We start from the raw sequence: 17,306 nt of genomic DNA, 5'->3' as shown, positions 1-17,306 counted from the left end.
CAGATGCTGTACAGACACAAAAGATCAGTATCTGCAAAAGATCTGTTCCTGCCACAGATCCGTTCCTGGAAATTGCATTCATAGTCTATGAGATCTGCAGATCATCATACACACCTTGTTTAACTGACATTCATCTGCAGATCAGACAATCATCTGCAGATGTGAAAATCCATCCTGGTGGATCGGATCTGCAGATGAATGTCTGTTAAACAAGGTGTGTATGATGATCTGCAGATATCATAGACTATGAATGCATTTTGCAGGAACAGATCTTTTGCAGATACTGATCTTTTGACTGTGTACAGCATCCTAGTGTGCAGCATCTTGCAAAGATTTCTGTCTGATGGGGAGTTCAGCTCCATAGAATAGACTGTGTAGGTGTGGCTCTCATACTACATGGAAGGGGGTAAAATTGGTCTGTGATCTTTCATTTTCCTAAAGGCTCATACACACATCAGACCACAGTCTTTGGAAAATGAAAGATCACAGACCAATTTTACCCCCTTCCATGGAGTATGAGAGACATACCTACACAGTCTATTCTATGGAGCTGAACTCCCCATCAGATAAAAATCTTTGCAAGATGCTGAACACGTTCAAAAGATCAATATCTGCAAAAGGTCTGTTCCTGCAAAAGATCTGTTCCTGCAAAATGCATTCATAGTCTATTATATCTGCAGATCCTCATACACACCTTGTTTAACAGACAATTATCTGCAGATCAGACAATCATCTGCAGATCTGAAGATCCATCCTGGTGGATCTGATCTGCAGATGAATGTTTGTTAAACAAGGTGTGTATGAGGATCTGCAGATATCATAGACTATGAATGCATTTTGCAGAAACGGATCTTTTGCAGGAACAGATCTTTTGCAGATACTGATCTGTTGCATGTGTACAGCATCTTTGTGTGCAGCATCTTGCAAAGATTTCTATCTCATGGGGAGTTCAGCTCAATAGAATAGACTTTGTAGGTGTGGCTCTCATACTACATGGAAGGGGGTAAAATTGGTCTGTGATCCTTCATTTTCCAAAGACTATGGTCTGTGTGTATGCACCCTGAGTGTGTGTGTGTGTGGGGGGGGGGGGGGGGCGGTTGGTGGTACCGGGCCTAGGGCACTGGGAAGTCCAAATCCGGAAATCCGGCCCTGTATATATATATATATATATATATATATATATATATATATATATATATATATAGGTTTTGTTTTCTCACCTGGCAGGAATCTTTATGCCCCTCCTTGTATCCAGCACATATCATGTCGTCCTTGATGAAGTTTTTGCCATACGCTTTTTTACAGGTCGAGTCACTTACTAGTGGCACCATCACCTTTTGGAGGGTCCTAGGATATGGCAGATGCACTACAAAAGATGAAGAGATTCATTTAAAGAGTGCACTTGAAGGTTTCAAAGTCCAGACTCAGAGCATGGAGATCAAGATGTGGGAAAGAGTTCCAAAGGAGGGGCGAAATCCATGAGAAGTCCTATACGTAAGAGTGGGAGGAAGTAGACAAAATGAAGGATGGGAAAAGGGAGGTTCATGTGAGGATTGAAGGTTAAAGCTAGTATGGTTCTTGGAAATAAATGATGAATATGAATTGAGGCTGGGGGAAAGTTTTGGAGAGTTTTGTAAGAGAAGATTACTGGTCTGAACTAGATCCTCTTGGTAATTAACATCCAATGAGGGGAAGGGGCAGGATGGGAAGGTCATTTGGCTACCTGTACTGGAGGGAGAGAGGGGCCATCTGTCTACCTACGCTAAAGGTGGGTGTCATCTGGCTACATATACTGGAGGCGGTTCATCTGGCTACCTGTACTGGAGGAAAGGTCAGGTCATCTGGCTACCTATATGGGAGGAGGTGTCATCTGGCTACCTATACTGAAGATGGGGGATAATCTGGCTACCTATACTGAAGGGGGGGGGGGGTGTTAGTTGGTCAGGGGATTGCTGGTGACAGATTGCCTTTAGCAGTACAAAGTACAAATCTGGCTGTGGTAATTCAGTAAACAGTAAACCCATCTCCAGTGCCAAAATCAAATGGGCAATTATGCACAAATGAGCCAGTTGTGCCTTCTGGAGCAGGAATCTGGTGATGATTAAGACCTTTTACAAACACAAACAAACACAGAACATTTATATCACGCTTTTCTCCTGGTGGACTCAAAGCACCAGAGCTGCAGCCACTAGGATGCACTCTATAGGCAGTAGCAGTGTTAGGGAGACTTGCCTAAGGTCTCCTACTGAATAGGTGCTGGCTTACTGAACAGGCAGAGCTGAGGTTCGAACCCAGGTCTCCTGTGTCAGAGGCTGAGCCCTTAACCATTACACTTTCCAGCCACAATAGATCCTCATTCCTATGCTACTGCCACAAGTCGGTAGGGGAAAACTGGTAAGCAGAGTGATTAGTGGCAAAGGTTGTGGCCATTGTACCGACACTTTGTTGCCTAACTGTAATGTGGTAAAGGCACAGATAATATTTTCACATCAGCTAACCTTTTATGTAAGAATCTCTACTACCAAATGAGTTAAACAGGCTCACCATCTTGTGCTATGGTGCCCCAACCGGTTACCCAGCATTCCGTGCCACAAGGGAATTTGACAGTGGAAGATGGCAGGCAGACTGGCATGATGAGGTTGTTGTAGGGTACAGGATTGGCTAGCTGGACCAGAGCGATGTCTCCAGCGTCTCCGCTGTTCCCTCCATATGGATGCACTACCAGCCGCTTGATGCCAATAACTATTCGACTTGGACTGATCAAAGACAACTGTAACTCCCCCAGTATAACACGATACTTGTATAGATTGCTGTCTCTGTGAAAAAAAAAAAAGGAGGTAAAAAAAGTGAGACATACATTCTCTAGTAGAAAGCGTTCTCTGTATCAAGGTTGGAAACCACAACCACCACACAATGGTAGAGAAAGGACAAATAGGCACTATGCATATGACCTTGTCAGCGCACTCTGCCACGTGGTCATTAGAGATGTTAGCGAACCGTTCGCTAGTGAATCTCTATGGGCAAATACTGCTTCCGGGTCGCTACGACCCATAGTAGTACGGCTGCGTTGGGCCGGCGGTGTGCGTCTTGGATCGGCCTGTTGCCGGTCACTCTCTGCGCATGAGCGTGACGTCACTCATGACATCACGCACATGCTCAGAAAGTGCCCGGCAATAGGCGCGTGATCAAGGACGCGCACTGCCGGCCCAGAGCAGCCGTACTACTACGGGTCATAGCGACCTGGAAGTAGTACAGGGTGAGGGGTTCGCCAGCGATCGGTTCCCGAACAGTTTGCTGACATTCGCTGGTCATATGAATGACATTTTGTGCATTGTGGTGCGATTACGCAAGGGGGAGGGCATTACACCACAAACGCACAGGCCAGGTGTAAAGCCAGCCTTAAAGTGTACCAGAGATGACATGTGACATGATAAAATAGACATGTGCATATACTGTACAGTACAGTGGCAAGCATAAGGACACCTATGCTGTGCTGTTTTTCTTTTTTCCCTGCCTGAAAGAGTGTATAATTAGCTATGGAACTGAGTTTTTCTCCAGTCAGGACCCAGTCAGCTCACTGATAACAAATTAAAGCCATAAAACACTTTCCTAAGCAGATACCTGGGCTTATTACTGTGAGAGGAAAAGATAAAAATGTCACTAGTTCATGTATTTTCACTCTGGGACTCTTGAGACACTGCAATTGAGCAGAGACTATATAGTGGGATGCAAAAGTTTGGGCAATGTTGTTAATCGTCATGATTTTGCTGTATAAATCGTTGGTTGTTATGATAAAAAATGTCAGTTAAATATATCATATAGGAGACACACACGGTGATATTTGAGAAGTGAAATGAAGATTATTGGATTTACAAAAAGTGTGCAATAATTGTTTAAGCAAAATTAGGCAGGTGCATACATTTGGGCACCACAAAAAATAAATAAAATCTAAATTTAGTATATCCTCCCTATGCAGAAATTACAGCCTCTAAACGCTTCCTGTAGGTTCCAATGAGAGTCTGGATTCTGGTTGAAGGTATTTTGGACCATTCCCCTTTACAAAACATCTCTAGTTCATTCAGGTGTGATGGCTTCCGAGCATGGACAGCTCTCTTTAACTCACACCACATATTTTCAATTATATTCAGGTCTGGGGATTGAGATGGCCATTCCAGAACATTGTACTTGTTCCTCTGCATGAATGCCTAAGTGGATTTTGGGCAATTTTTAGGGTCCTTGTCTTCTGGGATGGTCGTAGTTAGCCAACTTCGCTACGCTGGAACTACGCGTAGTTTTACGCAATTACGCTTCGCCAAAACTACGGCTTTGAAAACAAATATTCACTTCGTATGCATTTCGTAGACTGCGCGTTAAAATCCGCAATTACGCGTAGTGCGAAGCGTAGTATATCCGGACGTTTTTGCCCGTATGCAGAAAATTTTATGCATTCATTTCTCTTTAATTGCTTATACCAGGTCCTCTTCTATGCGTACATTCCCCTTTCCAATGCGTAAATTTGTAAGCATACAATCACACGTGGAAAATTAGACACGAAAAACGCATTCGTAGTTCACTCCGCAATAAACATGTTAACTACGCATTGTGGGCATAAGCTACGCGTAGCGGTACTTTGCTACGAGTAAATTTGTAAGAGTAGTTTTGAAACTTCACCTACGAACTATGATGCGTGGATGCGAACCACGTTGCGTATATTCGCACTGGCGCAGTTTCTGCTCATCCCTGCTTGTCTTGTTGAAGATCCAGCCCTGGCGCAGCTTCAGCTTTGTCACTGATTCCTGGACATTGGTCTTCAGAATCTGCTGATACTGAGTGGAATCCATGCGTCTCTCAACTTTGACAAGATTCCCAGTCCCTGCACTGGCCACACAGCCCCACAACATGATGGAACCACCACCATATTTTACTGTAGGTAGCAGGTGTTTTTCTTGAAATGCCGTGTTGTTTTCCTCCATACATAACGCCTCTTGTTATGCCCAAATAACTCAATTTTAGTTTCATCAGTTTCACCTGCCTAAAGGGGCCCATACATTTGCCAACCAATCGACCATCCAATTTGATTATTATAATCGAATTGGATGAAAATTGGTGCTGCCAAGTGCATGCCCGACCGACAAAGCGACCAATTTCGGGACAGAAATTGACCGCACTGTCGTTCACGCATGCTGGAAGATGTCGGGCTGAAGTTAGTTGGTTGGGTGTGCGGCGGTATGGCAGCCGAATTGCGAACGAGCGACAAGACGACGAAACCCCCGCCACTGCCCCTGCAATGTATAAATGTATGCAGTGTGTGTGCATTTATACATTACCTGTCTGGTGTCAGCCTTCACATGTTTCTGTCCATCTCGCCGGGTTCCGTATACATGCCGGCGGCGCATAGCATCTGACGTCAGACGCTATGCGCCACTAGCGTGCATGAGGCTGTTACCCGGCGAGAAGGAACGGTCACTGCGCGGAGGCTGACACCGGACAGGTAATGTATAAATGCACACACTACATACATTTATACATTTTGGGGGTGGGGCTGACACTGAGGCTCAGCCGATTCCCTGATGATTTCATGCTGAAATCGGATGGGAATCGGTCTGTAGTGTATGAGCAGATTCGATTAGAGACAAATTTATCTCTAATCAGATTTGATTAGAGATAAATTTGTCTCTTGGTCGAATCTGCCCATAATCTTCTAATGTATGGGCACCTGTGCTAAATAAAACATCTTTTTTATATATTACAGAGATTTCCTCATGTCCTTTGTCGTTTTTACGCTGTTTTTAGACGCTTTTATCCAATCAGGGCGCCTCTTTCCCCCAATTGTGAAAAAGGTCAGCAGTTCATGTACAATATTATCCCTCTGGGACTCTAAAACGGAAGCAGGACATTTGCACACATGAGGCAAGTGGACAAAAAAGGTGCCGCCATTGACTCTCATGTTAAATATTGTTCGATGGGCGCACGACGGGAAATTTGGGCGCCTGGTGAAAAATAACATTTATAAACATACTTACCATATAATAACGTTTACAGACATACTTACCATAGTTATTGTTTCTTTCTACATAAAGTTTCATAATTAAAACAATATTTAGTGGAAAATAAAAAAAATCCTCGAATAATAACTAATTATATCGATTTAAAAAATAATTTGATAAACTGTATAGGAGTTTTAGGGTTAGGCACTACTAGGGGAGTTTATAACTAAATATATTGATTTAAAAATTAATTTGATAAACGATATGGGAATTTTAGGGTTAGGCACCACCAGGGGGGTCTTAGGGTTAGGCACCACCAGGGAGGATTTAGGGTTAGTCACCACCAGGGGGGTCTTAGGGTTTGGCACCACCAGGGGGGGGGGGTCTTAGGGTTAGTCACCACAGGGGGGTCTTAGGGTTTGGCACCACCAGGGGGATCTTAGGGTTTGGCACCACCAGGGGGGTCTTAGGGTTAGGCACCACCAGGGGGGTCTTAGGGTTAGGCACCACCAGGGGGTTCTTAGGGTTAGGCACCACCAGGGGAGATTTAGGGTTTGTCACCACCAGGGGGGTCTTAGGGTTTGTCACCAACATTGGGGTCTTAGGGTTTGGCACCACCAGGGGGGTCTTAGGTTTAGGCACCACCATTAGGGGTCTAAGGGTTAGGGAGAGGTAGAGGGAGGATTCTTTGTGAGAGTAGGGTTAGGTTTAGTTGCAGTAAAATGTTAATAATATTTACTAATGTTTTACTAAAGTTATTGTGAACGTACTTATATTTTATTATTGTTATAAATAATATTTTCATATTTTATTACATGAAGAAATTATAAATGAAGGTTATACACAATATTATATAATTATAATGATTATACATATATTATCAATTTCAGTGTTATAAGCGATACGTTCAGATTTTTATTACACAAGGAAAAGGTAAAAGAAGTTTGTACACAAAATTATACTTACAGTTTTTTATAATTTTCTGTGTTATAAACAATATTTTCAGATTTTTATTACAATAAGAAAAGATAAAACATGATTATTGACAAAATCATTAAATTTTGGCTAGACCATGCGCCCTTTTTTTCCAGGCGCCCTTTTTTATGATGTATGCTCTTAAAACATGGCAAATGAGCAGAGATAAAACACTAAATCTGCTTTGTAAATGTGTATACATCAAATAAAACCTTGAGATATGTAAAAAAAAAGTCATTTTTAGGAGTAGGTGGACGGATCCAATTGTTTATCGCATTAGTTTATTTTCATTTTGGGTCCACTTTAACCACTTGAGACTTACACCCCCCTAGTGACCAGGCAATGTTTTACAATTTAGTGCTCTACAGCTTTAAATGCTTGCTGCACGGCCATACAACTTAGCTCACAAATGACCCCCCCTCCTTTTCTGCCCACAGAGCTTCCTGTTGGTGGGCTCTGATCGCTGCAGCAGGTAGTAGTTTTTTTAATTGATTTATTTTTTATAAAAATGTCTTTTTTATGTATTTTTTCTCCCCCACCCCCTGACAACCAATTCCAGCAATCGCCTGTGAGAGCTGATTGCTCTGTGAGCCTCCCCAGGGGACACCCGAGTGTCACGGCTGGCCCCAGTACAGCGCTGCCGTACATCGCATCGCTGTACAATGCAAATAGACGTTTCAACATCTAGCAGTCGCGCACGACCCGCTGCAAACCACTCCCCCAGGACTTGACACCAATCAGCAGTACACGGTCCTGGGGGAGCCACCTCGTGACCGCCTATTGGCGTTAGGCGGTTGTAAGGAGGTTGCATTACTGCAGTAAGATATGTGCAGAGTGTGAAAAGAGCCTTAGCTTACATCTGGTCTTTATAGATAGGATAAGCACTTACGGGAAGCAGTGAGCAGCACTCAGGACCCACTCCGAATTGATCAGGGAGCCGCCACAGTAAGAAATGTAGATAAGATCAATAGAACGCTCAATATAAACTTGCCACGGCCACTCCCCTGCGTAGGCATTTTCACCATTAACAATACGACCGGAAACTGTTGGAGAGCCGCAGGTATCATAGGCTGCACTGAAATTACCTGCTGTGGTGGCAGCACCTAGGATTAACAGAGAGTTGGTGAAAACATGATTTAAAATTGCATCAGGTTAAATATTTTTATTTTTACAAATTTGTATTGGTGTATTTACAGTTTACCATACATTTTCCACCACTGTGGTAAGAAAACACACATTTAACCACTCGGTGCCCGAACATGGTGCAATTTTTTTTTCAATTAGATAATTTAGTTTGATTATTCCGTTAGATCAAATATAAAGATTTTTCCAGCATGTCCAATCTGATTTTTATTGAACAAACAATATAATCGTTTGTATTTCTTGATCGAAAAAAAAAAGTTCTTTTCAACTTTTATTCAATTCGATTGTTTTGGTCGAATAAACAGGAAAATCGAATGCATTTATTGTACCGTGTATGGGTACCATTATGGTGCCCATACACTGTACAATAAAAACGTTTAATTTTCCAGTTTATTTGACCAAAACGATCGAATCAAAAAGAATCTTTTTTTTCAATCAAGAAAAACAAATAATTATCCCGTTTTTTCAATAAAAATCCGATCAGACATGTTAGAAAAATCTTTATATTTGATTTAACGAAATACTCAAACTAAATGATCAAATTTAAAAAAAAAATGAAAAAAAAAATTGTATCATGTATTGGCACCAGGGATGCTCAAATCTTATTCGGGAGAAACCCGGATAGTTGTATCCGGATATCTCCCAGTAGACCTTTGCAGGGGGGGGTCAATCTTACCTGTCTGACGTCTTCTTGCTCCGTCCTTCGGCGCCTCCCACGATGCAGTCCACGATGCATCACGTGATTTCAAACACTTCCTTCTTCAACCTGGAAAGAGGAAGTGTTTGGAGTCACGTGACCGCCGCGTGGACTACATCGTGAGAAGCGGCGAGGGACGGAGCAAGAAGACGTCAGACAGGTAAGATTGACCCCCCCGCAAAGGTGTACTGGGAGATATCCGGATACAACTATCCGGGTATCTCCAGAATACGGATTTAAGCATCCCTGATTGGCACCATAACTGTGAATGACTCTGTTCTAAACTTGGAAAATTTAGTTTCCTCCATATGTAGATCATGTACTTCTGTCCCCTACAGACTGTGGAATAAAAAGCTATTTTTCATGCTGTAATATTGCCTCTATGTTGTCTCTTTTCCAAGAAAATTATTAACAGTTTTCCGTTATTTGTAAGTTAAACTTTCCATACCTTTGGATGATTTTAGTTGCCATTTTTTCTACATGTTCTAAAACTTCAGTGTCCTTCTTTCCTACTGTGTGGCTCTCAAAAACTGTATAAATAAACTGTATACTCCACATGTGGCCTCACAGGTGATTAATACTACAGAGGGAGTAGTATCCTGGCATCTCATGTATTTATCATTTTATGCATTCCAGAATTTTAACTGCTTAAGTTGCTGCTGTTTGGCATTGAATATAGTTTTTTATCTTTTATCAACCAGTATTTACAGTAAGAACTTTAGCCCCAATAAGCAACATACTGGATGTGAGGTAATACACAGCAAGGACCTGGTTGTATAAGAGTTTTGAAGAACAGAAACAGGAAAAAGGGCGTGTATGAATAAAGGGTGCAGTAAAAAAATGGGCCCGGCTGGATAACAAAATGGCGCCGGTGGATAACGAAATCTGATAACAATAAACATTGTTGTCAAACTTGGTTAACGATAAATACCTTTGTAAAAACAGATGGGTTACGTAATTCAACAATATAGCTTAAAGGAGTTATCAGGGAAAAAAGTAAACATTAGCTTTACTCACCTGGGGTTTTCTCCAGCCCCTTGCAGCCAACTGTCCCACGCTGTCACCTCCGCTCCCCGCCGCTGTCCCGCTCTCGCTGCTCTGTATTCAGGCAAACCGCGGGGTCAGCCTTACTGCGGCTGCATGAAGCGCTGCTGTGATTCATGGCCTTACCGTACTCTCACAGAGAACCCTCCCCTGGTGGTGCCTAAAACTAACCACTCCCCTGGTGGCGCCTAAACCCCCCATTGGTGCCTAATCCTAACCACTCCCCTGGTGGCGCCTAGTCCTAACCACTCCCCCCCCTCATGGTGCCTAACCCCAACCATTCCCTGGTGATGCATAAACCTACCCCCCCCCCCCGGTGGTGCCTAACCTAACCATCCCCCTGGTGGTGCCTAACCCTGGTGGTGCCTGGGTGGTGCCTAACCCTAACCACTCCCTCTGCAGAAACACCATTTTACACATACAAACTTTAATATCTTTGATAACATACAATCTGTACATACAAACAAAATACTATGGCAATAAGTATAAAGTTGCAAGCTTCTAAAATGATAACATACTTCAAAAACTATAATGCTCTAATGTTGTTAACAACATTTTTTTCAGCTTTTTTTTCACCGTATTAACAATAATTGCATTAGCGTCTACGGCAGCGCCCTTTTCGTCCACTTTCAGCTGGCACCCTTTTTTTCCTGCTACCGAAAAAAGGGCGCATATGGCTAGTGGACAAAAAGGGCGCACCATAGGCTGTAATGCAAAATATTGGCTATTGGGTGCCAAAGAAGTAATTAGGGCGCTCTACAAATAGCGGTTGCAGGGATCGTGATAGCAAACCTTTTTGTTTACAAAATAATGTTTGCGGCACACATCGTTTACAAATTAGTTTTACATTTTGGTTTAACTTATTGTATCATTTTTAAATTTCGCTTTCAGGAGTATAATGAGCTAATTTTTGTTTTTACTTATTTTATCGTTTTCAGAGGTATTATGCGTACATTTTCAATTTCAAGCTTATTGTATTATTAACATTTCACTTTTGGTATACTAATTTTGTTTTAAGGTATTTTAAAGAGACTCTGTAACCTCAAAAATATCCCCTGGGGTGTACTCACCTCGGGTGGGGGAAGCCTCCAGATCCTAATGAGGCTTCCCACGCCGTCCTCTGTCCCACGGGGGTCTCGCTGCAGCCCTCCGAACAGCCGGCGACAGACCCAACTGTAAAATCAATATTTACCTTTGCTGGCTCCAGCGGGGGCGCTGTGGCTGCTTTCCGCTCCAAACTACACGGAAATACCCGATCTCAGTCGGGTCCGCTCTACTGCGCAGGCGCCGGAAACTTGCAGGGACGGATCTAGACCAAGTTGCCCCAAGTTGGGCCTGGGGCAAGGTCAGGTTTTGGCGCCTAAACTGCCATTCCCCATCCACATTTTGCTGCCTTTTTAAGAATTCAACAAACTGCGCCTGGGGCAAGAGACCCGCTTGCCCTCCCCTAGATCCGTCCCTGGAAACTTGCACCTGCGCAGTAGAGCAGACCCGACGGCGATCGGGTATTTCCGTGTAGTTCGGAGCCGACAGCCGTCAGAGCGCCTGCGCAGGAGCCGGGAAGGTAAATAATGACGTCATCTTGTACGGAGGGCTGCAGCGAGACCCCCGTGGGACAGAGGACGGCGTGGGAAGCCTCATTAGGATCCGGAGGCTTCCCCCACCCGAGGTTAGTACCCCCCAGGGGATCTTTTGACGTTACAGATCCTCTTTAAGATTTTTAATGCATATGTGATTGTAAGGCTATTTTTTCTATTCTAAATATAAAATTTTTTCTATTCATAATATTTTTAATGCGTACATGAATGTAAGGCTATTTATTCTATAAAAAATATAAACATTTTCTATTCATGTTATTTGTAGTAAAGTATTTTACGTTATCAAATATATTATTATTTCTATGTGTGTAAGGGTGTTTGTGCAGTGGGAGTGGTTAGGGTTAGTCACCACCAGGGGGATGGGTAGGCATAGGCACCACCAGGGGGGGTGGATAGGGTTAGGTACCACCAGGGGGGGGTTTAGGTTAGGCACCACCGGGGGGGTAGGGTTAGGCACCACTTGGGAGGTGTAGGGGTTAGGGATATGTACAGAGGGTTCTGTGTGAGTGTATGGTTAGGCATAGTTGCAGTAAAATATCTGTAATAATTGTATTACTACTAGGCTTAATACCACCGGGAGGATTTAGGGTTAGGCAATACCTTGGGGTTTTTAGGGTTAGGCACCACCGGGGGGGGGGGTCTAGGGGTTAGGGATAGGTACAGGGAGGGTTCTGTGTGAGAGTACAGATAGGTATAGTTGCAGTAAAATATCTGTAACATCTACAATTTTATTACAACTCTTAGTACAAGTTTAAATATAGTTTCACTAGCTGATTGCCCGGCGTTGCCCAGGTATGTATTTGGCTGGTGTTGGCTACCATTAACAGTGTAAGAATGGCTGCAGTTTACATTTTCCCAGTGAAATTTGTATTTGTCTCCGCCCACTGATGACCCAGCATTGCCTGGGTATGTATTTGGCTGGTGTTGGCTATGCCCACTTTTTCTAACAGTAACAGACAATTAATTAAATGACCGAAGCTTTGCAGTCTTTGGAATCAATAATTTGCATTGAAATGAAACAAATCTGATGGGCTGTTTGTGTCTCCACCCCTTTTCTGAATCAATAATTTGCATTGAAATGAAACAAATCTGATGGGCTGTTTGTGTCTCCACCCCTTTTCTGAATTTGAACCCCAGTCACCCAATAAATAACTGTACGCAGTTTGGGGCTTGTGCCATTCACAGTGCAAGAATGGCAGTAATGACAAGACAAGACAAGACAAATAACATTTATATTGCGCTTTTCTCCTTGCGGACTCAAAGCGCCAGAGCAGAGCAGCAGCCACTAGGGCGCGCTCTATTGGCAGTAGCAGTGTAAGGGAGACTTGCCAAAGATCTCCTACTAAAAAAGATGAATTTTGATTGGCTTTTGTAGGCTCCATCCACTTTTATGAATAATAGCTGATGAATCGGCGTTGCCTGGGTATGTAATTGGCTGGTGTTAGCTCCGCCCACTTTTTCTAACCCTAATACACATATACTCAATGACCAAGTTTGTGTGCTTTGGGGTTTTTGTCATCAATAATTTGTATATTCCCATAGAAATTGCTGTTTGTGGCTCCGCCCCTCTCCAGCATTTGAACCCCAGTCACCCAATGACCAACTGTAGCAGGTTTGAGGCTTCTGTTATTAACAGAGCAAAAATGGAAGCAATTTAAATATTCCCCTTGAAAATCAACAGGTGAATTTTGATTGGCTATTATAGGCTCCACCCACTTCCCATAATATTAATCTCAGTCACCCAGTGACCATCTGGGCAAAGTTTGAGAACCCCTTCAATTAACAGTGTAATAATGGCTGCAGTTTATATTTTCCTAGTGAAATTTGTTTTTAGCTCCGCCCACTTGTTGTAACCTTGCCACACAGTCACTCAATGACCAAGTTTGTGAGCTCTGGGGTCCTTGGCATCAATAATTTGTAATTTACCAGTGAGATGAAACAAATCTGAATGGCTGTTTGTAGCTCCACCCCTTTTCTTAATGTGAACCCCAGTGGCCCAACGACCAACTGTTCCAGGTTTGAGGTTTGTGCCATTAACAGTGCAAGAATGGCAGCAATTTAAATATTCCCCTTGAAAAGCGACAGGTGAATTTTGATTTTCTTTTTAGGCTCCACCCACTTTTCTGAATATTAATCCCAGTCACCCAGTGACCAAGTTTTAAGCTTCTGGGTTTCTGCCATCAAAATTGTGTGAATGGAAGCAGTTTATCCAGTAAAGTAATCTGATTGGCTGTTTGTGTCTCTACCCCTTTAGTGGATTTGAACCCCAGGCACTTCATGACTGACTGTAGCCGGTTTGAGGCCTCTGCCATTGTTAGTGTAAGAGTGGCAGCAGTTTCAATATTTCCCTTGAAAATCAATAGGTGAATTTTGATTGGCTGTTGTAGGTTCCACCCACTTTCATTGACCAACTGTGTCACGTTTAAGAACCCTGTCAATAACAGAATGGCTGAAATCAATCTAACAAATCTGATTGGCTGTTTGTGGCTCCACCCCCTTTAGTGAATTTGGACCCCAGTCACCTATTAGGTAAGAGGCCTCTGCCATTAACAGTGTAAGAATGGTAGCAATGTAAATATTCACCTTGAAAATCATTAGGTGAAATTTGGCTGTTGGCTCCACCCACATTTCTGAATATTAATTCCAGTCACCCAGTGGCCCACTGGGTCAAGTTTGTGCACCCTGCCATTAACAGTGTAAGAATGGCTGCAGTTTATATTTTCCCCTGAAAAAAATGTAGGTGTTGGCTCCGCCCACTTTTTCTAACCTTGACATACAGTCACTCAATGACCAAGTTTATGAGCTTTGGGGTTCTTGGTATCAATAATTTGTATATTCCCATTAACATTAAACAAATCTGATTGGCTGTTTGTGGCTCTGCCCCCTTTCCACATTTGAACCCCAGTCACCCAGTGACTAACAGTACCAGGTTTGAGGCATCTGCTATTAACAGTGTAAGAATGGCAGCAATGTAAATATTCCCTTTGAAAATCAACAGGTGAATTTTAATTGGCTGTTGTAGGCTCCACCCACTCTCTTAAATATTAATCCCAGTCACCCAGTGACCAACTGTGCAAAGTTTAAGAACCCTGAAAGTAATAGTGTTAGAATGGCTTCAGTTTATATTTACCTAGAGAGCTTTATTTTTGGCTCGGCCCACTTTTTGTAACCTTGACACACAGTCACTCAATGACCAAGTTTGTGAGCTTCCAGGTTCCTGGCATCAAAAATGTGTGAATAAAAGCAGTTTATCCACCAAAAAAGTCTGATTGGCTGTTTGTGGTCCCGCCCCTTTAGTAAATTTGGACCCCAATCACCCTATGACCGACTGTAGCAAGTTTGAAGCCTCTGCCATTAACAGTGTAAGAATGTAAGAATAGCAGCAGTTTTAATATTCCCCTTGAAAATCAATAGGTGACTTTTGATTAGCTGTTGTAGGCTCCACCCACTTTCCTGAATATTAATCTCATTCACCCAGTGACCAAGTTTGAAAACCCTGCAATTAACAGTGGAAGAATGGCTGCAGTTTACATTTTTCCAATTAAAATGGATGTCTGAAATTTCATTGGTTGTTTTATGCCCCACCCACTTTTCCTGGCTTTGTAACCTCGGTCACCAAGTGACCAACTATGCCAAGTATGGGGACTCTGGCTCAATTACTGTGAGAATGGCAGCCTTTTCCATTTTTTCCATTGACTTGAATGGGTGGAAGTTGATTGGCTGTTTGTAGCTCCGCCCAGGTGTGTAAGGGGGACGCGAGACCCCCAGAACATATCATCCCAGGTAGTAAGGGATCTGTATACCAAGTTTAATTCGAATTGGTCAAGGTGTTTTCGCGTGATCACGGAACATACATTCATACACACACATACGTACATACGATTTTATATATATATCGTATGTATATATATCCAGCGCCCTTTTTTTCAAGGCACCCTTTTTGCATGTACGCTTGAAGAACATATGTGATCCTGAAGAGACTAGGCTGAATTTCTGAAAATAAATAAAAAGTTCTCAATTTTAGTAGCTACACTGTAATTACATGACCCTATTACATGTATTTATATTAACCCATTCAGGTTCCGTCGTTTTCACGTGAGAAATGTTCACCTCCCATTCATTAGCCTATAACTTTATCACTACTTATCACAATGCACTGATCTATATCTTGTTTTTTCCGCCACCAATTAGGCTTTCTTTGGGGGGTACATTTTGCTAAGAGCCACTTTACTGTACATGCATTTTAACAGGAAGAATAAGAAAAAACGAAAAAAATTCATTATTTCTCAGTTTTCAGCCATTATAGTTTTAAAATAATACATGCCTCCATAATTAAAACTCACGTATTGTATTTGCCTATATGTCCCGGTTAAAATTATGTCCCTATCACAATGTATGGCGACAATATTTTATTTGGAAATAAAGGTGCATTTTTTCCGTTTTGCATCTATCACTATTTACAAGTTTAAAATAAAAAAAATATAGAAATAGTTCATCTTTACATTGATATTTAAAAAGTTTAGACCCTTAGGTAAATATTTAAATGTTGTTTTTTTTTTTTTATTGTAATGGTTTTTTTTTTTATTGTAAACATTTTATTTGGGTAGTTTTGGGAGGGTGGGAGGTAAACAATAGATTGATAATGTAAATGTGTGTTAATTTTAATTTTTTTTTTTTACAGGTGTAGTATTACTTTTTGGCCACAAGATGGCGGCCATGAGTTTGTTTACATGACGTCACTCTAAGCGTAACACACGCTTAGAGTGACTCATCGCAGAGGGAACGGCCAGAAAAGGCGCAGCTTCCGAGAGAAGCTGTCGCTTTTTCAGCGGGAGAGAGGAATCAATGATCGGGCACCGTAGACCGATACATTTATTCCCTGGCTACCGAATCCGCGGCCGGGAGTGCGCGTGCACGCGCGCGATCGGCCACGGGGGCGCGCGGTAGCACGCATGGTTCCTGGACGTAGAAACTACGTCCAGGAACCAAAATAGGTTAATGATGATTTTATATAAATACATAAAATCAGTGGGCCCACAAGCTACATGGAGGTGGTAAAACTGGTTAGTCCTTTTAACCACTTGCCGACTGCCCACAGTCGATGGGCGGCGGCAAGGGCTGGGCCCAAACGACCGCAATACGTCCATCGGCGGTGGCAGCGGCGGGCTGTGGTTATGCGGCGATTGCGTCATTCGTGACGCGATCAGCCGCCGGCGACAGGCTCCGCCCCCTCGCGCTATAACCCGCCGGCCGTTCGGAAGTGCCGGCGGGTTACTAGCTGCCCAATCGCCGCTGACAAAGCGTAAAATAGGCTTTGTAATGTATACAAAGCCTATTATACAGGCTGCCTCCTGCCCTGGTGGTCCCAGTGTCCGAGGGACCACCAGGGCAGGCTGCAGCCACCCTAGTCTGCACCCAAGCACACTGATCTCCCCCCCTCTTCCCTCTGATTGCCCACAGAACCCCTCAGACCCCCCCCCCCCCCTGCCCACCCCCCAGACCACTGTTTGCACCCAAACACCCCCCTAATCACCCATCAATCACTCCCTGTCACTATCTGTCAACGCTATTTTTTTCTATGTCCTAAACTGCCCCCTGATCCCTCCTGATCACCCCCCACCCCTCAGATTCTCCCCAGACCCCCCCTCAGCCCCCCCCCCTGTGTACTATATGCCTCTATCCCCCCTGTAATAACCCACTGATCACCTGTCAATCACCTGTCAATCACCCATCAATCACCCCCTGTCACTGCCACCCATCAATCAGCCCCTAACCTGCCCCTTGCGGGCAATCTGAACACCCACCCACACCATCAGATCGACTGCAGACCCGCCGTCAGATCACCTCCCAAGTGCATTGTTT

At 43.3% G+C, this 17,306-nt stretch overlaps 1 protein-coding gene across 2 annotated transcripts in view; it reads right to left on the bottom strand.

The window, feature by feature from the left end:
• LOC137524298 (serine protease 33-like) overlaps positions 1–17,306 on the bottom strand; it is a 66,908-nt gene that overhangs the window by 30,208 nt on the left and 19,394 nt on the right. For both annotated transcript variants that reach the window (XM_068244010.1, XM_068244012.1), the window contains exons 2-4: positions 7,852–8,065; positions 2,545–2,816; positions 1,221–1,366 (exon numbers count right to left, since the gene is read on the bottom strand). In XM_068244010.1, coding sequence (XP_068100111.1) covers positions 1,221–1,366; positions 2,545–2,816; positions 7,852–8,065 — 632 coding nt within the window. The remainder of the gene's footprint in view (positions 1–1,220; positions 1,367–2,544; positions 2,817–7,851; positions 8,066–17,306) is intronic.

Source organism: Hyperolius riggenbachi, chromosome 7 (genome assembly GCF_040937935.1).
Source record: "Hyperolius riggenbachi isolate aHypRig1 chromosome 7, aHypRig1.pri, whole genome shotgun sequence".
NCBI lineage: Eukaryota > Metazoa > Chordata > Amphibia > Anura > Hyperoliidae > Hyperolius > Hyperolius riggenbachi.
The sequence above is the reverse complement of the archived record's forward strand: the minus strand, read 5'-3'. Positions and strand labels throughout refer to the sequence as shown.